Below are 24,751 nucleotides of genomic sequence, written 5' to 3' on the forward strand. Positions count from 1 at the left end.
AAAAAAAAAAAAAAAAAAAAAAAAAAAGAACAAAATAATGCTATTTGCAGCAACATGGATGGACCTAGAGATTGTCATACTGAGTGAAGTAAGTCATACAGAGAAAGACAAATATCATATGCTATCATTTATATGTGGAATCTAAAAAAATGGTACAAATGAATTTATTTACAAAACAGAAAAAGAGTCACAGATGTAGAATACAAGCTTATGGTTACCAAGGGGGAAAGGGGATGGGGTGGGGGGAAGGGATAAACTGGGAGATTGGTATTGACATATATACACTAGTATATAAAAAATAGATAACTAATAAGGGCCTACTGTATAGCGCAGGGAACTCTTCTCAATACTCTGTAATGACCTATGTGGGAAACGAATCTAAAAAAGAGTGGATATATGTCAATGTATAACTGATTCACTTTGCTGTACAGCAAAAACTAACACAACATTGTAAATCAACTACACTACAATAAAAATTAAAAAAAAAGAAATATATTCCATTTATAACAATTTGTTAACTTTTAAACTTCATATAAAGCCAATTTCTATCCCCTTATTAACTGCTTAGCAAAGACCATATTTTTCCTTGATAACTGTGAAATATATTTGTAAATACAGAAATAAAATAAATATTTTAAAAACTGTTAGTTCTCTTGCTTTTACATAACATTGATTTGCATTTATAATTAGTAAGATTTTAAATTAATTCACTTCAAGATAACATAAATAGGCATAAGCATACGTTTTGGGTGCTTCGAAATGTTTTATTTTTTTCCTCAAATTATAAAAGCAATATAAAAACATTACATAAAACGTGGGATATAAAAACAATTAACTTCTATTACCAAGATCACGATTTTCATTTTCCAACGTACCTTGCAGAATACTTTTCAAGTGCATATATTTTAGCCTAATTGCAATCAATCTCTAAAATATAATTTTGTATCCTGCTTTTTCACTTAATGCGTCACAAGCATTTACCATATTGTACAGTCTTTGTAATTATATTTTTATAGAAGTATAATTTTTAAGTGTACACGATTTATTCAGTAATTATTTCAGAGTTGGACACGTAAGTTGCTTCTCATTTTTTGATGTTATAAATAATACTGTAAAGACTATCTCTGTGCATATTCTTTAATGTTACTATCTTAAAAGAGATGCCCAGAAGTGGAAACATTTTTATGACAGTTGACACATACTGCCAAACTACTTTCTTCTCTACTTGGATGATCCAGAAGCTTCACAAACTTAATATGTTCCGAACTGAGCTCATCATCACCCCACCCCACCTCCACCTGTTGCTCCTTCCATCATCTTCTCTCTTGGTGATTGGCATGGCCAGATGCTCAAGCACCATCATCTTTGACGCCTGTCCTTTTCCCTACATATTCAATCTATCATCAGTCTCTGACATTTACCCTGAAAGAACTCTCATACACACCTGTCCACTTTGTTCCATCCCACTGCTACCACCCCAGTTCTAGTCACTGTCACTTTCCACAGGGAGTGAAGCCAACAGCCCCTTGATTGTCCTCCTTGAACCCAGTCTCTCTCACTGTTCTCAGGGAGCCTATCTGCAGAATGAATGATACCAGTTTACAAACAGAAGCAACTGTATATTTGAAAGTTGCTAAGAGAGTAGTTCTTAAAAGTTCTCATCACAAGAAAAAAAAATTGTATCTATGTGAGGTGATGGATGTTAACTAAAGTTATTGTGGGGATCATTTTGCAATATATACTTATATCAAATCTTGATGCTGTACACCTTAAACTTATCCAATGTTATATCGTCAATTATTTCACAATAACACTGGAAAAATAAATAAGTTAATAAATAAAATGCAAACACACTACTCAAGAGAAGCAGATACTGGATTTGCCTTGTAAGTCAAAAAAACATGTATTTATTGCTTCTTTTATAGAGCCAGTAAGTTTCAACATGTTGGCTTTTTAAAAAAATAATTTTGTACTAGGCCATGTATAACAATTATAATTCTATGCTATACGTGCTAAAATACATCTTTCCTAACCTGCTGTTTTCCCAGATCTTTGACATGCAGCTTTTTTTGATTTGCAGCTATTTTGATAGGCTAGCCTTTTGATAGGCAGAAATTTAAAATTTTTATGAAGTGAAAGGAGGATGATCTTTACCTTCATGACCATAGCCATATGTTTTCAAACATATGTAAACAGATGGGATGGGAGCATATTATCAAGTTCAAGGCTCTCAAGCAATGTTAACAAAACATGGTGACTCACAATCTTAGGCACTGGGTACTCTGAATAAAATTTGTTCCTTACGAAGGATTTTTTCTTCCAATTTGAACAACTCAATTTCCCTTGAGGTAAAAAGCATTTACTGAGTCCTTCACACATACAATGTGGAGAACCGCGTTACAGGTAAAAAATTTAAGTCAGGGGCTTCCCTGGTGGCACAGTGGTTATGCATCCGCCTGCCAGTGCAGGGGACATGGGTTTGAGCCCTGGTCCGGGAAGATCCCATCCCACATGCTACGGAGCAACTAAGCCCGTGCGCCACAACTACTGAGCCCGCGCTCCAGAGCCCGCAAGCCACAACTACTGAAGCCTGCGTGCCTAGAGCACGTGCTCCCAAGAGAAGCCACAGCAATGAGAAGCCCATGCACCGCAACGAAGAGGAGCCCCCGCTCGCCGCAACTAGAGAAAGCCTGTGCACAGCAAAGAAGACCCAACACAGCCAAAAGTAAAAATAAATAAAATAAAATAAATTTATAAAAAAAAAAAATTAAGTCAAAACTCTGGTTTTTGTCAGCAACAGCCAGATAAACAGATCCAGTGATTGTATTTTTTTACCTAATTGTCCAAGTAATGAATGTATTTTATTCCTTATTTTATGTATATAGGAGACAGAGACAGTTTAGAGAAGAAAGTGTCCACATATGCTACATGTTGCCTGGGAACTCTTGAGCTCTTGAAAGAAAATGCATCACGATTCCTGCCTCTCTGCTCCACCCCACTTCTTTGTTCTGTGCATATCAGTCAATCAAAAAATAAGATGAAAAATAAAGAAATAAAACTAAATAAAGAATCTAATTCAGAATAAGAAATAAAACAAAGAACAAGGTCACTTCTGGACTTTAGTTCTACTGCTTGTTACTCATCTTTACTGGAGAAGGGATGAATTATCTTAACAAAAGAGGGAACTGGCACACAAGGCTCAGACCTTTCTGGAGTTTTTTGTGGGAGGATTTTCCTGCTTGCAGAAAGGAGGCATTTAGGTTTGGTCTATTCTTTCAGCCATGTGGTAAAAGGCTTAGCAGGCCTACTTGCTAAAATGAAAATTTTAATATAAACCATTTTCTTCAAAGGTCCCTAGTGCTTCAAGATAAAAACCCAAACAATTCTTCCAGGTGTACAAGGCCTTACATGGTCTGGTCTTTGCCTCTTTGGTCATTATCATTTCTGGATCCCTGTCCCCCATTTCCACACAAAGTAGGTTTCCAAATTGACCAGGCTTCCTCCTACCTAATGGATTTTGCCCAAGCTGTTCCTCTGCCTAGACTCTCGCTTTCTCATTTTTTGAGCTGGCTAATTTGTACTCATATTTTAAACTCAGATCAGGTTTCATCTCCTCTATGAACGCTTTGACATGGACCAGAAGTGGGAGAGGAGCCGTCTCTGTGAATACCTCAAATGTGATAGGTACAACACTGCTTTCTAATTATCTGATTACTTGCCTGGTCCCTAATAGATGTGAGCATAGACTGCATTCTTTAAAATCACTGTACCCTAGAGACTAATACATTATTCCCCCATAAAAAATACTTAATAAATGCTAAACTATGAAAGAAAAAAAGTGAATCTATGCCTAGAACTTAGAAGAACAGATATTAAAGAAATATAGTTATAGACATATAGTTTAGACATATAGTTGCATTGACTTTTAAAATTTATTTATTTTTATACTTATAAAAATCGACTAGTATTGGCTTCCAATTTTTACTTTATTAAGCCTTTTTTTAAAAAATTCCGATCTCATATCACCATCATTCCCTAAAAGAAAGAATAGTTGCATCAAAAACACAGGAGGCACGTTATTTAAGAATTAAAGACTGGGCTTCCCTGGTGGTGCAGTGGTTGAGAGTCCGTCTGCCAATGCAGGGGACACGGGTTCGTGCTCCGGTCCGGGAAGACCCCACATGCCGCGGAGCGGCTGGGCCCGTGAGCCATGGCCGCTGAGCCTGCGCGTCCGGAGCCTGTGCTCCGCAACAGGAGAGGCCACGACAGTGAGAGGCCCGTGTACCGAAAAAAAAAAAAAAAAAAAAATTAAAGACTATCTTGTAAATCACCAAACATGGGGACAGATTCAGCAGAGCACTACAGACTGGCCTAGGACCATGACCTCACATCATAGCAGTCTTTGGCAGCCTTTGACTTACATTCTCTTCTTCAAGTGTAACTTCTCCCTGAGCCCTTTACAGGGCAAAACACAGACAATTAATTAGAGGGAGTACTTTGTGAGATTGTCTAGAGAATAAACTAGGATCCTCTGTTGTTGATTGAGGATAGATCCACAGGCTTTGGTAACCAGAGGAAACAGTGGTAGGTTTGACAATCTCTTATGAAAAGTGAGCATATTCTTTAATCCTCACACCCCGTCATTCCCTTCCTAACCACCATTTACACCGCATCACTCACCCTGAGTTGGCAGCTCTGCCATGCCCAGAATGAAACATGAACCTGCTCCTCTTTCCACCAGCTTTATCCCAGGCTAAATGTATCCATGAGTCCTTAGCCTCTGGCTCAGTGTCAAGAGCAAAGCAGCCCTGAGACCACACCCAGAGAGAGCACAGTTGCCCTGAGGTTATGGGTCTGGAAAGTGAAAGGGAATCTTTTCAGGAGGTTTAGGGTTCCTTTGCAGGAGCTTACTCACTTTGAAGGAAATCTTTATAATTGTTTTCTGTTAGATTTAGAAGAAGTTTAAAGGCTGTCAGTGAGGTCGGCAGAGATGAAAAAAATGCACATCAAGAAGGATGAGGAGCTGGGATGCTGTAGAGGGGGTTCTTGACGACTGACACTTAAGGGCACTCTGGGCCGTGGAAGGGCTGTTGGTTTACTCTGAGGGTCTACTACTGAGAGCTCCTCTTTGTCTTCTGCTGTTGGTTTGAGTAACATGGAAAAGTTTGCAGTTAGTAAATTGTGGCTGCCGTGCGTAACAGGAAATACTTTCGAGGAGTTTTTTCTTTTTTTAATCAGAGACTGAGACTTATGCAAAATATTAAGCAGAACACGGTTATTAGGTGTTTAATTAACACTTCTAAATATATTTTTAAATAAAATTTTAGAAAATAAAGGGATGCAATTCCTTTGCATCTCTGATCCCACCCTCAATCTTTTCAATTTTTTTTTTTTTCAGTACGCGGGCCTCTCACTGTTGTGGCTTTTCCCGCTGCGGAGCACAGGCTCCGGATGCGCAGGCTCAGCGGCCATGGCTCACGGGCCCAGCCGCTCCGCGGCATGTGGGATCTTCCCGGACCGGGGCACAAACCCGTGTCCCCTGCATCGGCAGGCAGACTCTCAACCACTGCGCCACCAGGGAAGCCCTCAATATTTCATTTTTAAAGAGATTTATAGTCCATGTTATTTTCAAAACAAAGTACAGAGGCAAAAAGTTTTGTAAGTGAATCAAGAATCATGATATACATCATTAAAAAGAAAGGAAAGCACAAGAGATGAGTTAAGCACTGGATTTATTTCTAAATTGAAGGCAACAGCGTAAAAAAAAAAACCCTATTTTTGTTACCTTGACATTATGTAACAACCAAAGAAAATATGCAAAATCATTCCCAGGGACAAATTTTTCTCCTGCAATTATACTCCAGTAGGATCTTATTTCATTGGTGCACATATAGGGACCCTGGAGTAACAGAGTTGGCACTGGGTATAATTTATAGAAAATCTATTTTAAAAGACTTATTATATGAATACTCCGTAAAGGTTGCGGCTTAACATTAAATTAAAACTCATGGAAAGCATTTCAAGTTGGGAAAGGATCTGAGACAACAGGGTCCAAATAAATGCCACGGGACTGACAGCACATGCCTCCCACTAGCAGGTGTTGGGGGGTCAGTCAGCTAATGACTGAATTCTCCAACAAGTACTTGTAGGACAAAAAATTCTGTTCTTAATTTAGAGTCACATGCTCAGGCCCAGCCCTAGACTCAAAGATCCGGAATCTCTAGGGGCAATCAGAGGCCAGGAACCTAGGTATATTCTTCATAAAGCTCTACTGGCAATTCTCAGGCTAGACATAGTTGCGCAGGCCTGTTTTAGGTCAGAGTTTGGTTTAGAGAGCTGTTAGTTCAATTTAGCCTAGTCGTTTCTTAAAGTGCCTCTACGGGTGGGGTCTACACTACTGGTTAGAGAAGCGGTGAGCCCAGAAGAAAGCACAACTATGGAAAACTCTACCAATACCTGGTTTTCATGTTGTTTCCTCCAACATCTTTGGTCATTGTTTTAACAATCACTGTGGAACACATTACCTTAAAAACCTGTTGAAAAGATTCCACATTTGGAGAATGTCTTCAGGGGAGATACCCCTGTTCATCTCCTTCTATGGTCCTCCTTCAATTACTCAATTGGGAAAGAGATCCATGTTGTACCTCTCAAGTAAAATTTTAAGCTCCAGAATTATGTTTTCATAGAGAAAGCCAACCAGCAGATGATAGGCAAGCGATAAAGCAACTATTGTCCTCCAAGCACTTCTATGTGTGCTTGACTGACTTCAAAATCCATTATTGTACCATACAAGGTACAATTTAATTCTGAAATTTGTAACTTGGACTTTGCAGCTCATTGCTTATCCTTTATCCCCCTCCGGACTACTCGCTCATACCTCATCTATGTCTATTTGTGATCTTTTCCCTTATCTCCAACAAAGTTCTCCTTTAAAGTTTCCCTTAAATTTGATTCTTATTAACCCAGATATTCCAGTTAATTCCAGATATCATCTGTATAAATGTTACCAAGAATATGGATAAAGGAGGAGTTGGAAAAGGACATGCTACATAAAATGTGATTTATTCCATATCTCGCATATTTATAGGATTGGTTTTTAAAAAGGCAGATCTGCCTCAACTTACGGAACAGAAATTAAACAGCAAAATTTCATTTGACATTGAGATTCGATCTGTCAATGTACCCAGGCATGAGGAGTGTTTCATAACCTCTACAAGAATGTAAGTCATACTCTGAATCTGTAAGGCTTGAGAATAGACAAGTCCCTTTCAAATGCATTGTCTCGTTGAATCATTACAACAACCCTGAGGGAGAGAGTATAGTCCCCATTGGAGCAGATGAGGAAGTTGAAGCCCAGAGGAGTGCAGCAGTTTGCCCAGTGTCACCCAGCTTGTGAGTGACAAGGCCAGGCTTTAGGAATGGGTTTCAAATCCACCCCAGCCATCAATCACCACCACATGGTGGAAAGAATGTTAAAGGCGAAGAAATAGTTTCCTAGAATAAAGTTACAGCAGTCTGTACATCCTTCTGCAGCTGATAACTGGGGCATCAACTTCCTTTGAAATTCAGGACCCTAAATAAACAGCTTCTCTATGGAAGGTACAAAAGACTTAGTGCTGTAATTTATGATGTGGATCCTGATCTATGATTAGATTTCACAGGACCTGGAACATCAGATATAAAATCTCTTTGTCAATACAGAAAATTGCTAGTTTTTTCGTATCTTTACAATAACTATTTCTTATTAAAAAGAAAAATGCAATAGGCCATCTTCCATCTATAATAAGTTTGATAAGATCACCATATTTAAAAATCCATACTTAAGGTAAGTCTGCTTACCCCTCCTTCATGTCATTGATGGGAAGCGGAACCCTGCCGCCCCTGTCTAGAGCTGACGTGATGTTTATGGCGTTCAGACGCTCTGGCTGCCACACATTTTTCACGGCCCCAAGAAAGTCTCCGAGAACCTCGCTGGCCAACATTTCTTCTACGTTCATATTTTTAATGAAGAATTCTGCTTGATACGGTAACGGGAAGTCTAATTTTGGTGAAAAAGGGTATGCATATCTTTAATGAAGTAGTCTTTTGAAAGGGAAACAAAAGAACCATTTGAGATTTGTTGATTTCTGTCACAATCCTGGATTCCGGGAACGATATTATTACTGACTTTAAAGGCTTTCTATATAACAGAGGATATATCTAAAAACACGACGTACATTAGACCCAGAACTTTATCTACAATGCAGTCAAATCTAAGGGACAGCAGGGCAATTCACAATTAGAGAAAAAAAATAAAAAGGACAAGAAAAAAATGTCAAATCTCAAATCTGTCGCTAACTTGCCAGCGACCTGCCGGCCTCCTTGTCCTGTCAATGTACTCAGGTAGAAGGAGCATTTCCAGAACTTAGAAAAGTATTTTGTACTTGTAGTGTTTTCAAGCTGACAGATCTTCAAATACATTGTTTAATTTAATCGTTACAATCCTAGGTAGTGCTATTTCCCATTTGAACAAAGGAGGAGGCTGAACACAGCACCATCCTTTCTAAATAGAGAAGACATGGCAAAATATCTATACTTGCTTGTGGGTTGCTTATATATGATATGGAAAACCATATTTTTAATTTGCAGTGTTACTGATCTTTTTAGAGCATGCTAAAACATCACATTTTACTAAAATAAATATTGACTGTATTTTCAACAAGAACTTTGAAATCATAGCTATTTCATTTTTTGGATCACTCCATAATTAAATATTCTAGAGAAATAATATTTTAAATTTCTCATGAAATTCCATACCTCACATTGTTAGAGATTGAGTTCGCTTTTTCCCTCCCCAATGTCTCATCAGTAATTTCCCTCTAAAGATGCCAAAATGAATATTTTAAACCAACCCAATGTCCCATTCAGACTCTCAATATAAGAAACTTTAAATAAATATAATTTATTTCAGCTTCTCAAATGTTACTCTTCAATTACAAACTATCATTTCCTGTGTTCTGGTTGTTCTGTTAAGACAAAGGATAGCTTTCTTTTTGTTTAGTAATATTTCTGTAAGAATAAAGGCTACTTTTTAATACTTACTACAAGGCAGGCCAAGCTAAGGGAAAGAGGTGAATTACCGTATTTAACACTCACAAGCAGAAGGTAAGCAGGTACTTGTATTTTTCTCCATAGGTTCAGAAAGGGAAGCTGATCTTTCGATCATTTGAATTTACCTCATATGATTTTCATCTAAGCTAAGAGACTGTATATATAAAGTGCTCAATGGAGCTCCCAATATAGAGTAAGAACTGAGAAAATGGTAAACTTTAGCAATTCTTACAATAACATGCACAAGTTAATTACTTGGATTCTGCACTTTACTTAAAAGGAAAAAAAATACGTCTGGACTATACACGGATTTAAAGTCCCCAACAATAATTATATTATGTATATCCTCTGACTTATTTCATTAAAACTCACGTACTATATGTTCTTATTTCTTATACTATTTTTATCTCATGTACTATTCCATTCTTATTTAATAAGCAAAAAACTAAAATTATGCGACAAATAACTGAAACCTCGATGACTTCATTTATTATCAAGCCTCTTTAATATTAAAGGACAGTTGATGCCAGAGATGAAATCAAGGAGATATTCTGGCTTTCGAGTTTTCAGGAGAGTCTTCTGGAGTGTGGTGTCTCTCCCTAAAGACTAAGTCTTTCAAAGCCCTAATCACAGAAGGCTCTTCACTCATCCCCTACCCTGTAATTTATTCTGCTTATGATTTTGTTAGATTTGTTTGATGTATAGCCCATCTGCAATCTTCTAAAATATGCTATGTTTATTCTCTTTTATGTAGATAAGTTTCCTGTTTTATACTGATACGTTTCCTGTTTTATACAGATAAACAGGAGCTTAATCATGCTACATTTTTCCCCATACTGAGAAAAAGTCATGCAGAAAAATGTCATGAAGAACAGTTTCTTGGCAATAAATAATATTTATAAATAATACCAAGTATAGTTTTGGGGTATGCTAGAAGTCTATCATCTATTAATTTCATTCAGTGAAATTTTTCTAAAAAAGCGTGCAAAACCTTTTCCTCATTATCAGTGCTACTCCTTGGAGAACTGTTACTTGGCTTTCCCTAATCCATGTGACCCTCCGTGGCTCCTTTCTGAGACTTGCGGCCGCCACGCCCTCCGAGGCCCCAGGCTGTGCAGCTGCCTGCCGTCTACCCGGCCAAGTGCTGCTGCCAGGCCTCCCAGAGATGAGTCACAGTAGCTTTCTAACTTTGGGGAAATCCCGTGCCTGCTATATTTGGATATCACGGAGGCCAAGGGAACAGTAGCCAACAGATTGGTGGCAGGCCTCTGAGGCACTAAACCCAATTTAGAGAATCACTCTATGTACTCTCCTTGAGCTCCATGCTGTACGATTCTACATGACTAATTTCCCATTAGGTCTCCCAGAGCAGGAGACTGCTGGGCAGGGAGTTGCACCGAGCATGGTTATCCGGATATTCAACCCTTGTTACTTCTTTCCTAACCTATCCGGGAGAAACGGCATGTGTACAGGCCATGCTCAAAGATGTACGTCCTAGTGTCCACATGCATTCCATCGAGACAAGCAAGGAAAAATGCCTGCCATTTGGTGCACTGATTTTCAGAGTTTGGGCCACTGACCCTTATGTAAAAGGAGGCTTTCAAAACCCACGTACTCGTGCTCCCTCAACCCTAATTTAAATAAGTAGCCCCTAATGCCAACTTTCAATCCTTCAGTCACCTAACAGTCTTACATTAGTATCTGCTTGAACATGGGTCCCCACATGTGTACTATGTATTGAGTACATGTGTGTGGACCCATGTACTCTGTATTGACAGGACTGAGACCAGACTTGAGAAGGAGGAGATTCAAAACTGTAGACCAGGCTATCTTTCAGTTTGTAGGGGCTCCCATACCTGACAAAGGGTTTTGAGTCCCTCTGAGAGCATAATAGTGAGGTTAGTGGTCCAAGCCCACTGCAATGGAAGTATATAACTAAACTGCTGGATTCCCAAGGAGAAAGGGAACTTCGCAACCATTCTGCTCATTAAAGGTATTCCAAATTCTACAAGGACAGCTTGGACTGGATGCAAGTATCCAATTACAATTGGGAGTCAAGAATAAAAATCTCCTTGATCCAAACATGACTACCTTTCAAAAGCCCTTGGGAAGTAGAAAAGTGGGTAAAGAGTCTTCTGTCCAGGCCAAAGGAACTGGTACTTGGACTTTCTTTTCATATATGAAGGTCATTTTAAATTTTAAACTAGCACATTTGTTGCCTGCAATTATTACAGCTAAAATGCCTGGGAAAAAAACTCATGCTAAGGGTTTCAAAAACTTCCAGCAATCTTCTCCCCAATTATGTACTGCATTATCAATTCTATCGAAATTGCTTTCTTTCATATACCGTAAAGGTAATTTTTAACTCAGCCTTCACTGAATTATTATGAATTCCAAATTAGTAGGCTCTGATAAAATGTGTTGTGTTTGCTTATTTGTTTTCAATCATACTAGTAAATAGAAGTAAGAATTTTCCTATCCAGGATGCACAACTGTTTTACTGTTTTGGGGGGGAAAATGCTATATCAGTTCTTCTCCTGTCACCCTCATAAATGATATCTGGTATAGTATCCCATGATTTATAAACTTTAACCACAAAGTGTTTAGTGGTATGTATTTTTCCCATTGAATGCCAAAACAGGATCAGAATATTTGAGAGTGTAATTCTTGGAATCTCTCCTGTGTCCCTAACCTTCTAAATCCTTAGGCATCACTTACAATTCAAGCATGTGTAACAATAAATTGTTGTTGGACTCCAGCAATTACAGATGCATGATTAGCTATTTAGAAAGGAGACTGTGACCAAAATTATGGTTTATTTCTGTCCATCAACAACTCTTTATTATCATATACAACCAAACTACCACCGATGATAGGTTTGAAAGTAAAATAATACCAATCATGCATTCTATGATCAGCCCTATGTCAAGCACATTTTGAGACTTAAATGATGGCATCCTTACCTCAGACTTAGGAGAGAAATAGTATTCTTAGTCTCACTTTACAGATGATTTAACCAAGGCCTGGAGAAAATAAGTGGCCTCTACATTTGGTTCCCTACCCTGAGGTTTTCAGCACCAAAACACATCATGATATTTTATAATGAATTAAATATTGCTTAGTTTTCTACATTTTACTGTTTCATTAGTTATAGTAGGTATGTGGTCCTTTAAAATCCTTAACTATGTTTTGCATACATATAAAATATAATGAAATACTTCTTGCAAATAAGGAAACAATCAGCAACATATTTTTCCATACCTACCTTCTGCTGACATTATATTAATTATCAAATTATGCCTTGCAGTCTCAAAGGTACGCCTATTGTAGGCAGTTATCTATTAGAAAAAGAAAGTCATATTAAAGAAGTAAAATGTTATTCGGAAAACGAAATTCATTAAGGACAAAATGAAAACAAATTGTCGTTCTTTCCATTTTCATTATTTGTTTATGTACTTACAAAATATTCCTTCTCTGGACAAGAATCCAGAGCTTTTAGCAATATTGTGGGAAAATAGATAATTAGGTATATTTAACATGCTAAAACAAGTTAAAATCAGAAAAACCCTTTTATAGAAGACTGTTAAGTGCCAGTAGCAATGCAGATGCATCATTAGTAAATGGATTAACCATTACGAATTACTTACCAGAGCTGTTCTAAAATTTCAAAAAAGCCAAAACAATATATTGGTGTACTTTTAAATGGAGCTTAAGGATCATACCAGAAAGTACACTTTAAAACAAGCACATCTCTGTGTTGTTTGCATTCAGTACTAAACTGCACACCAACCAGTCAAGAAATGTCACGAACCCTTTGGAAATCACATCTCACAATGGGAGTAGAGCAGTAAGGATCACAGTCTAAGAAGATGATGGCAAATGCTCAAAAACACAAATCAATCCCTTCACAGAGTCAAATATTAGTGAATGTTTGCAGAGCCAATGAACTTACATCAAAGTCAATTCAGAAACAGCCACTGCAAACAACAAACAAAGCAAAGGCCAACAACAGGATATGGCTTCAAAAATCAAGGAATAATTAACTTTATAACAGATATTAAATCACTCAGACAGGCCTGCAGTACCTCAAAAAAACCCCAAATGATTGTGTAAAAGTCTTAGCATCCCAGCACTAGCCTTCTGGCAGTAACTGCAGCTGTAGTTGACACTGAGACAAAAAAGACAAAACTGACGCAAACTGAAAAGAAATATCTTGCATATTTAAAAACAAGTATCAAAGATTTTAATAGCATCACATATGAGCTTTAAATAAAATACATTACACTCATCAGAAATATTATTTGAGAGAACAGTGAAAATCAGAAGTTTGGAATAGAAAATTCCAAACCTTTAACAATATTTCAAAGTACATATTCTGAATCGTGTCTTATTCCACAAAGATAAAAGCACTTATCTCTCCACAATTTGTCAAATTTCTTTTGGATTTAATGATTTCTTTGCTGCTCTCTATAGGGACACATGATCAATTAGGTTCACACTGAACACTAAAATTAAGACTAGTCATTAAAATTAACGAGGCATTATTGTTCACAAGCAAATGAAGAAATGCAAAAACATTTGGGAATCCTCATGATTTTAAAAGTTTACCCTGCAAAAAATTTAATAATATTCTCAGTGGAAAAAAAATACTAGATACTATTTGTTATAATATCTCAAAGCTAATGCTAGAAAAAAAGATTAAACATTTTCAGATTAATGGCAATATTTTTCTGGCTAGCCTACCCATAATTATCACAAATTTCATTACTGTAAATTTCATAAATTCTAATAAGTGTTTTTAAATCAGAGGCTACACAAGAGAGTGAAGAACCTTTCATGAATCCGGAGGAAGAATTTTATTACCTGAATTTATATTTAATGCTTAATTTTAACAGCTGTAACAGAATGCAATTCTTCTATGACTTCTAATGAGATATTTAAATACTGTAATATTCTCAGTCAAATTCTACTTATCATGATGATGTGAAGCCCTTCATAGCAAAGAGGTATGCATATTTGTGAACTTTCTGATCCCCTATTTCTAAAATAGTGGCTGATCTATTTTAGATGCTTAATAAGTAGCTACTGAATAAATTAATTAGTGGATGTATATGATTAAATATTAGTTTAAGATATGCAAAATCTTTTGGCTATATTATTAATAGAATATTTTTAAACACTGAAAATATGTTATTATATATGGATGTAGAAATGAGTTATTTACAGATAAATCAATACTGTGTTAGATGAAAGATATGCTAAGTTTTCATAATCTTCTTAAAAAATTTATTTATTTATTTATTGGCTGCATTGGGTCTTTGTTGCTGTGCTTAGGCTTTCTCTAGTTGTGGCGAGCGGGGGCTACTCTTCGTTGCGGTGCGTGGGCTTCTCATTGCGGTGGCTTCTCTTGTTGTGGAGCACGGGCTCTAGGTGCACGGGCTTCAGTAGTTCTGGCCGTGGGCTCTAGAGCTCGGGCTCAGTAGTTGTGGTGCACGGGCTTAGTTGCTCCGCGGCATGTGGGATCTTCCTGGACCAGGGCTCGAACCCGTGTCCCCTGCACTGGCAGGCAGATTCTCAACCACTGCGCCATCAGGGAAGCCCTCATCATTTTTTTGGATATTATTTGATACATATTCATAACGTCGTATGTTGGTAGTAAGGTGTAATGCAACCTGTGAATCCTGGTTCAACACGTGTTTCTCTCCTACCCTAGCCTCTCGCTTCTCTCCAACCAGAGTAAACATTTTGGATTTTGTGTTTATCATCCCATCCATTTTAAATATAGTTTTATTATCCATGCATGTATGCTTAAAACATATTGTCCATTTTTCTGGGTTTTGAGCGCCTATAAAAATAGTAAACTGTATGCAGTCTTCTGGGGTTTGTTTGGTTTTTTTCAACATTACGTTAAAAACATTCATTCATGTTGCCAGGCAAGCTTAAGTTCATTGCTGCTATAAATGTTCACTGTGCGAATACCCCACAATTTATCTATTCTCTTGCTGCTGGACTTCTGGATCTCAACTGGTTTGTGGGTTTCCAGTGTTTTCCTATACACACATTGCTCAGTGAACATGACTGTGCATGCCTTTGGGTGGACATTTGCAAGTGTTTCTTTTTCTTTTTTTTTGGCCATGCTGCGTGGCTTGCAGGATGCTAGTTCCCCGACCAGGGACTGAACCCAGGCCACAGCAGTGAAAGCACCAAGTCTTAACCACTGGACCGTAAGGGAATTCCCTGCAATTGTTTAAGTGCATATCTGGAAGTGGGACTGCTAGATCATAGGGTACAGTGATACTCAGCTATGTGAAATATTCCGTTTTCCAGCCCATATCCACTGCAATGACCTTTTACTGAGGATAAAATTATCACTGAGGTTCTAAATTGAATATTCCTCCTTACTGAGGAGAGTAAGTTTCTTTACTTAAATGGCATTGATGTCTCCTCTTTGGTGAAATGTCTGTTCATGTCTTTTTCTCATTGAAATTGTAGGAGTCGTTTTTTATATTTGACACACTTATCATTAGTCGGCTATATGTATTTAAAATATCACCTTCCAGCTTGTGGGTTGTCTTTTCTTTAATGTTTTCTTTCGATGAACAGAAGTTCACAAGTTTAATATGGTAAAATTTATCAATCTTTTCTCTTAAATAAAAAAATTTAGGTGTTATTTAAGATATCTTTCCCTCCCCCAAACTCAGAAAGAAACTCCTCTACAGTTTTATATAATAGTTTAAATTTTTGCTAAATCCTTAATCTACCTAGACATGAGTTTTGTATTTCCTGTGAAGTAAGAATCTAATTTTATGTTTGCCATATGCTGAGCACCAGTCAATAAATTGACCTCCTTTTCCCTAATCTGTGATCTCTGGCACCATCTCTTTAGACATATATCATTGTTCTTTATGTAGATGGATCTGTCTCTGGGCTCCCTATTTTATTCATTGGTTAATTTGTCTATCCCTGTATCAATACAAACTTATGAATGATTACTACATATTTACAATAAATCTTGCTATCTGGAAAGGAAAGAAATCTTTCCCCTTTTTATTCTTCTTTAAGCATGTCTTGATTTTGCTTTATTATCTTCTTTATAAATTTTAGAATTAGTTGCCAAGTTCCATGAAATAACATACTGAGATTTTTTTATTGGAACTGCATTGAATCTATAGATCAATTAGGGGGACAGTGATGCTTTCATGATTTTCAGTCCTCCTATCCCTGAATGAACTATCTTTTCATTTATATAGGCATTCTTTAATATCAACAAAGTTTTATAATTTTTCCCATACAGAACTTGCATACCTTCTGTTAGATTTATTCCAAGTACATTATAATTTTGTTGCTACTAAAAAAATGGTATCTTTTAAAAACATGTATTTTTCTCAGTACTTGTATTTAATGAATAAATATAACTAAATTTTTAATATTGATCCCATAGCTTACTGCTAGGCTTTCTGAAGATTTTAATAGCCTATAGACTCTTTATATCATTGACTATTCCATTTCTTCCTTTCGAATAGTTATAAATTTCTTTTTCTTTCTTTACCGCACTGGATAGGACTTCTAATATATTCTGTAATAGATGTGATACAGGGGGTCATTCTTGTTTTGTTCCTGAATTTAAATGGCATTCCTCTAGTGTTTTCCCATTAAAAAATGATGTTTGCTATTATTTTTGATAAATAACCTATTAGGTTAAGGAAGTTCACTTATATTCCTAGTTTGCTAAGAGTTATTTTTTTCTTATCAAGAATAGGTGTTGAATTTTATTACATGCTTTCTCTGAATCTTCAAGGTGATTGTGTTTTTCTTTTTTAATCTAGCAAGGTGGTGACTTACATTTATATATTTCTATTATAACTTTACTGAATATTTTAAAAATTATTTTGACAATAACTCCAAATAACTTTCTTTCTTATATCTACATATATTTCTATCAACATTGCCTTAAGAAAGCAAATTTATAGATAGAAATCACTGAAATGTCATGTTAATACAAACTTCCGTTCAAATGAAGAAACACCTTCTCTCAGCCAGCATGGAAGCTCATATCCAGAGTCCACGGCTGATTAAAACTTTGGAGAACAACTCAAAGCATGTAATCTCCTGAGAATCTACAGAAATTCTACAAATTTTCGGTGGTAGAAAACATGCCACGCAGGACATATGCAAACTCCGGGCAATTCCACTAGCAGTTCCTATGCTGGTGCCCTGGTCACTACCAGTAAGCTTTTATGGAATTGAAGAGTTAAATTCCAGTTTAAGATCCTAGAGGCATCTAGGCATAAAACTATAGTAGGCCTCTCCTGCCGTTAATGGCCATTATAATTCTGATTTTGTTAGGTATAGTAAAGAGTGAAACACCTTTAGCTTTTACATCCATTCATTAAAAAAAAAATTAATTCCCATTAAAGGTTTGATGTCATCACTGTCTTTGTTTCAATTTCTAATATCTTCCAGGTATGATATTAGGTACTGGTAAAAATCTGATTAATTATAGCACCATCATCACTCCCAAAGTAAAGGTCAAACATATCCGCATGGCTTACAGAGCCCTCAAAGATCTGCTCCTACCAACATCAACACTTCCATTCCCATCATTTGCCCTCTGGAGTGCATCCTGTCCTCTAGCCACACTTGTAGTTCTCTAAGGCTATGTGGGTTATGTTTATGCCTCCAAGATTTTGATGTGCTGCATCTTCTGCCTAAAATAGACTTCCTTCTACTTAGTGAATTTCTATTTACCCTCTTATAACTCTGCATCAAACAGCCCCTTCTTATTATAACAGTTATGTCAGTGCTGGCTAAGTTTGGGTTTCCATTCAGTGCTTCAACCCCTGAACTGTAAGACATGGCAGAGCACAGCTACTATTCATCTTTCTACCACGGACACCTATCATAATGTTCAGCACATGGTAGGAGCTCAAAAGACGTCTCCTTAATGACTGAATGAACATGAAATCTGAAATTAAAATTTGGAGAAAATAAGTGTTTTAAGTTTTTGTTCATTTTATTAAATAGAATTCACCTTTTAAATACCTTTTAATTTTTTTCACTAATTTAGATGACGCTTTTTTACATAAAAGCTGAAACAAAAAACTCTGTAGATGAACAGAAAGGAATGGTACATTTGCAAATGTTATCTAATGTGTTTTCATGCATAAAATACTGAAAACCACTGCCATGTAATTTTAATCACAACATTTGAAACTCAAATTACAAAAAAATCAAGAATATAATTTTGCTCTTTCTAAGTAAATTACCTCAATGACTGTTGGTTTCCCCACATTTTCAGCCGTTGGAGACCCATATAGGACTCCATCACTATATGGTGTCCTTTGGATATACCGAAGCCATCCAGGCCGGTCTGGGTAACCCATTAAATTTGTGTTAAATGTTATGGGATCATTACTAATCTCGCCTAGGTAAGAAACACAGAAGTAAGATATAAGACAGTTATTTTCACATGTTGCTTTGATTGTTTCAATAAAAATATGTCTGTCTAAAATTTTTTTTCTTAACATTTGTAGCAAATTAAATACACACCAAAAAAAAAATCCAGCTGGGAATTTACATTAGGGCCTCATGTAAGAAAAACATCCTTTTGGTTGTTTAGTTAGTCTAGAAATCTGATTCAACAAAGAAAGCATATTCACACAATTTGGGGGTAAATTTCCTTTTCTTTTTTGGGGGGAGGAGGTCACATAGCCGTGGAAAAGTTCTACCAATGAGACAACTATCTTTCAGGAAAATCCCCTAATCATGTTGATGTATTCCTTCTTCTGAGAAACCTTCCTTTCATGAAACTCTGAGCACTATCAAACTCATCTTAAGGGATATCTCAAAATTATAAAAGTGTCATCAAAACAAAAATAATGTAATTTAAAAACAATGGAGGATGAGTTGAAAAAATCCAAAAGAACTGCAGTAACATGACATTTATTAATAATAAATAATAATGGTGTCATTTTATTAGCATGTGCCTGGCCTCTACAGGCACTATTTCATCTGATTTTCAAACATACCAATGAAAGTAGTACTCTTATTAGCCCTAATTTTATTGATGAAATACGTAATTTTCCATGTTAATTCTTCATGGTCATATTAAGTGGTGAAACTAGAATTCTTTTTTTTTTTTCTTGCAGTACGCGGGCCTCTCACTGTTGTAGCCTCTCCCGTTGCGGAGCACAGGCTCCGGACGCGCAGGCTCAGCGGCCATGGCTCACGGGCACAGCCGCTCCGCGGCATGTGGGATCTTCCCGGACCGGGGCACGAACCCGTGTCCCCTGCATCGACAGGCGGACTCTCAACCACTGCGCCACCAGGGAAGACCCTGAAACTAGAATTTAATCTTGGCTGACTCCAGAAATATGCTCTTAACTACATTTTCTTCTCCAGTGTTGAAGCTGCTGCTCACAAGGTTTAGCTATATAGTTTTGCAAAAAGAGAATGCCCCTCACGAGAACACATTTTTTAAGTAATTGATGAAAAGACTGCCTTGTTTCTTGAATGCTGGTGAGAACATGCTTAACTATATTTTACGAGTGTTTTCAGGTATGCTATTCATCATATAATCCACAAAAATAATATTTATATTAATTCTAATGCTGGAATTTTCAGAAATTCATTTTTATTTGTTACTTAAGTTAAGAGTCATAATAACAATGTATTTTCTCTTGCTATTCTTTCTGTATCTTCGTTAATTTAATGGCATTTGTGACAATCCAACATAATTTAAACCGATAGTAAATTAAATAGGACTTCGTAACTGGTATTGCTTTGAAGAAAAATTAATCTCCATTATATGATTATGAAGTTATATAAAATTATCTCATATTGTAGAAGTTTTTTTGAGAACTCTTTCTTAATACCATATTTCAATCTCTTCTACAACATATGTATAGTTTTCCAAAAATCAATGTACTCTGTAAGATTCTTAAATCTTAATGTGTAAAATTGTAATTGTACATCTATAATTATTTCTCTGAGAATATAGGTAGATCATTTGTCAGAAGCACAAAACTCAAGACTAGGAAATCAGAAATACACTTTCTTTAAATTTCAAAAATGAGTTATTTCCTTCGGTAATTATATTTCTAATCTTAAAATGGGAAATATTCTATAACAATCAATTTATCACATATCCAGACCATGTCAAGTAATGTCAGTAATATTTGATCATATATCATCTAGATTATGCACATTGAACAAAAAGAAAAATTTAGTAAATTAACCACTTTTTTTCCCGCCAGAACATACCAGGTTTTGGGTAAGGTGGAAATTCCCCCTTAAAATACTCTCTTTCCAAAACATGTACAAAGAGGACACCTGCAGATGGGTAGACATTCCGATCAGAGTGCACCTTGGAGAAAATAGTGTACACTGAAAACAAAGAGGGAAGATAAGAGACAGAAAGACAAATAATGAGCTCTGCTTTTGAAAATTCACTTACACTGTAAAGAAGGGTTTCACTATGTAGAAATTTCTGAGAAAACTGAAGCAACATGCAAGATTGTTAAGAAGTTTGTTTTAAAGGGGAGTGGTTTTAGGACAAAGCATGGAACAACTCTCAACTTGCTGCGTTTATAGACTTTTCAAATATTATGTAAGCAGAATTAGGCATATTTAATATTTTAAATTATTATTAATTAATAAAGACATCCATGAAATCTCTTTTGTAATTTTTATGGAGATTATTACCAACAAAATACATCATGAGAACTGATCAGCTATATAATTGCTACAGTATATTTTTTCTTTTTCCTTTTTTCAAAGCAAAGTATAAAGAGTCATTTTTTTTTAAATGGTAACAATCTCCACCGTATTAACTGTTGGCCAGACAGAGCATATCGGACTACATAATACCATTGATATATGTAAGATGACTTTCATATATATTGATACTTATAAAAATGCATTGGATACTCTTTCTTTGAGTATTATTCCCCCATCTTTCCTGGAAATGATTTATTCCACTTTACCTGATCTCGACATTTAATAATTCACACACACAATCTACTCTATTATGCTACCTCCTAAATAAGCAATAACAATTACATCACAAAATTCAGTGCAAATCATTTCTTTAAGTGAAATGGGGCAGATTTCATGATTTACTGGTTACTTAAGATACATGATGTGAGTACATTAAAATGACCAAATTGGTTTGATTAGTTTCAACTTATCGTTTTTTTCCTCTGATATCATCATCTCCACCAACACAATACTGCCATTACCCTTGTCACCTCTACAATCTCTTTTGATTTTCTATCTTCCTGTTTGGCTACTGGCTGCAATTTCTAAACAGATAAACCCTATCAGGCAAGTTCTTTCTCTTAGTCACTGATGGATTTGTAAATGTAGTAATTAACCTTAAGAACTCAAGGCTGTTCACTCCCGGGCTCACAAGTAACTAAAAGCCCTTGGATGGCAAAATCACTGACAGTGAATTTTTCAGCATAAAAATAGGAACTCCCACAAAAATGTTTCTTTATCTGTGAAAACTTGCCCCTACAGTTCTGTGGATGGCTGCCAAAAATGGGGAACTGAACTAAAATATTTGGCTTGTAGCTTCATGTATCCATAGCTTTACTACTAAAAACACAACTTCAAAGGCTGTGGTAACAGAAGGAAGGAAGCGGCAAGTTAGGTTTAAATTAGGTAATAGGGAGGCTCGTTCTTTCCTGACTTGTTTTGTACTAGCACTAGTAAGCATTCCCATGGCATTTAGAATACCCATTCTCTACCCAAGAGCAATTTACTCACCTGTGAAAATGGTCCCGTTCCAAAAAAACAAAAATAAGTGAATCACAGAAAAATAGTAAGGATGAGAATTAGAGATTTTTCACCAGCTGGATTCCATGGCATCCGCTGAATGCTTGGTGCTGTGGAGAATGTGAAGATGAAGGAGACCCAGTCCCTGCCTTTCATGAGCTCACCATCTGGTTTGGGAGACCAACACTCCCCTAACTAGGTATGACCCCAGAGAGACAAACTGCTCTGGCAAGAGCTGGAAAGATGGTGAAGAGCAATGGAAGCTGGAAAGACCTGGGAAAGGTTTATGTAAGAAGTAGAATTCAATATGGCTTTTAAAGTGCTAGCAAGATTCTGAAACTCAGAGATGGGCAATTTCAGCGTTGAAATGTGCAAGATACAAAAGTGGGATACTGCAGGGCCCTTTCAAGAAATGGAATTAAGCCAGTAACGCTAGATCCTGGTAGGGGGGAGGAAAACTGGGAAGGTGAGTCAAATTATGGAGAGCTGTGAACTCCTGGTGAGAAGTTATTTCATTCTATACAGAAAGGTGTTTAAATTCTAGATCACAATCCTACATCCAAGGCACAGGAATGTTTTGCATAATTCAAAGGACTCTCTTTGGAGCTTATCCAATTTATTCTTTTTAGAGATTAAAAACACCTTGAAGTCCAGCACTGAACTTTATTTACCTTTGTTATTTTCTCGGCACCTAGAAGGTGTCTGGCATATGTGAATAATTTTATAAATGGATGAATACATTCTAATACAAAGCACTGTAGAGGGAAACACAGTTCTTATGTTTATGTTCTAAATATATATAATACTTAACTTCATTTTCAGTTTTGTAACCTAAATTAATTCTCATATGTGTGTAGCAGTTTATGGGTTACCATCCTCCATTTACATTATAAACTACTAACCGTCTCCCGTAGTTTTTGCTGACATAAGGTGGTAAAAGCTAGCTTATAAATCAAAAAGAAAAGTTGTTCATATTAATAATATTGAAATGGTCCTATTTTCTATATGGCCCATGGCAGGGCCTAAAATAGAACCATAAAAGGGTACTTGTCACTGTTTATTACCTCACTTCAAGGACTAGTGTAGAACATCTCATTTTCTGCTTTCATAAAACAAAACAAACAAAAAAAACAACAAACAACATTTCTACAATCTACAGAGCCAAACCACAATCTACCATGGCCCTCCTGGGTTTTAAGATTACATGCGCATTTCTTTATTCATGTGTAAAACTGCCTTTCTGCAATCTGCTGAACTGCATACTTGCTGGTCAGTTACCTTGGCAACTCTGCAGTAAAGCCCGCTTCACTGTAAGTATAGTATGCCATTCACTTTGAGAAAAACATGATACAGATGTATGACACACTCATCATCTAGAAATGGAAAATGACTATGCCACTATGTTTTGTTTGTGAAATAATACTTCCTTTCTGTAGCATCAGTTTAAATTATGGGCACCCACAGCACATTTTAGAGAAGTGCCCTTTACCTTACCCTTCCCATTTGTTACTTACAAAAACAAACAGCTCTTCAACAGAGGCTATTTGGGCAGTATTTACACCTAGCTTCCTTTCAAAAGCAACAAAGTGACACAGAGAATTCAGACTTATGGGCTCTTGTTCTAAACATGAGCGATATAAACAACACTGATAGGATTTGCACTAACACCAAAAAAGTCTGTTACTTAACAGTGAACACATGTTGCACTCACGTATGTCCAGGTAGTACTCACAAACAGCAAGCTTGACGCATATTTTTTTTCCCTAAAAGGAAGTCTTGAAAATGAAATTGAAACACTTTAAGAATCTCTGAAATACACATCTCTGAAAAAAAATCTCTGAAGAGTCTCTGAAATATACAAGCATACAGTGCCTTGCTAATCAAGCTGAGGTCACAGGGTCTGGCTGCTCTGTGGATTGCATGGCTCTCCAATCGTCTAGGGCTGCAAATCCATTACCTCTGCAAACACATGCCACTGGATACAAATGAAACTAGAAACCAGTCTGTGGCTAAATCCGTGCAAATCCATCACCATTAATGGGCAAAACAATTAAACCAAAAGTCCAACCCACGGGGGGTCAAAAACATCATCTTCAAACCACAAGGGTAGCTAGATTTGCAAAGATTAAAAACTGAAGACAGGTAGTCGTAAATAACGGCATTTTTTACAGGAAAAATGACATATCTGAGTTGAAAAGAGCAAAAGGATATGTGGGCAAGTGGCAGGGTTATATTTCACCCTCCCTAAATGCAGGTCCAATATTCCTTGTTAACATGCTACCAAAATCTTTCTATAAAACTGTTCCCTGTATGTTTTAATCATAAGGCATAGAAACTACAAACCATTTTCGAAAATGTATCTTATGGGACAGCAGAGAGCCAAGAACCAAGTAACAGACGGTGATGGCGGTAGCAATAAAGTGGGACCTCATGCTAGCTAAATAGCATCCTGTCTTCCTTTATTAATAGTCCATTTGGAATTCTCTCCCTATGGGAGCAACACTGAGATGAAAATATGAGGGTGCACATTTGTGTGCTTATTTACAATTACTTAAAAACAAAAGCAAATCTGTATGTGTTTAGTAAACATCAAATTTTGAAAGGGTTTGGTGGTGCATTGCTAACGAATCTAGAGCATAACACTTCACAATTATCACAATGATTTTTTTAATGGCATATGCACGTGCACAGGCACATACAAAGTCCACTCTCTACAAGAGTCCGGAGAACCCCTATCAGCCCTTTTTCTGCATCAAGAACAAGGACATGACTATAAACTGGCTGCTGAGTGTGACACCCTACAAGTCTCAGGTAGATTTAAGTCTTAAAGTCTCTCCTCTGAAGTCATAAAGGATTGTCAGTATTCACGTCAAGGTGATCTCTC

At 36.6% G+C, this 24,751-nt stretch overlaps 1 protein-coding gene across 4 annotated transcripts in view; it reads right to left on the reverse strand.

Annotated features, from left to right (window-relative positions):
- SGCE (sarcoglycan epsilon) overlaps nt 1-24,751 on the reverse strand; it is a 67,515-nt gene that overhangs the window by 21,242 nt on the left and 21,522 nt on the right. For all 4 annotated transcript variants that reach the window (XM_027102481.1, XM_027102480.1, XM_027102479.1 and 1 more), the window contains 4 exons: nt 20,353-20,475; nt 18,357-18,514; nt 12,356-12,428; nt 7,840-8,038 (listed from right to left, as the gene is read on the reverse strand). In XM_027102481.1, the coding sequence (XP_026958282.1) occupies nt 7,840-8,038; nt 12,356-12,428; nt 18,357-18,514; nt 20,353-20,475 (553 nt within the window). The remainder of the gene's footprint in view (nt 1-7,839; nt 8,039-12,355; nt 12,429-18,356; nt 18,515-20,352; nt 20,476-24,751) is intronic.

This window comes from Aethalodelphis obliquidens, unplaced genomic scaffold, assembly GCF_003676395.1.
Source record: "Aethalodelphis obliquidens isolate GAN/ISIS:26980383/991018 unplaced genomic scaffold, ASM367639v1 scaffold5, whole genome shotgun sequence".
Classification (NCBI taxonomy): Eukaryota; Metazoa; Chordata; class Mammalia; order Artiodactyla; family Delphinidae; genus Aethalodelphis; species Aethalodelphis obliquidens.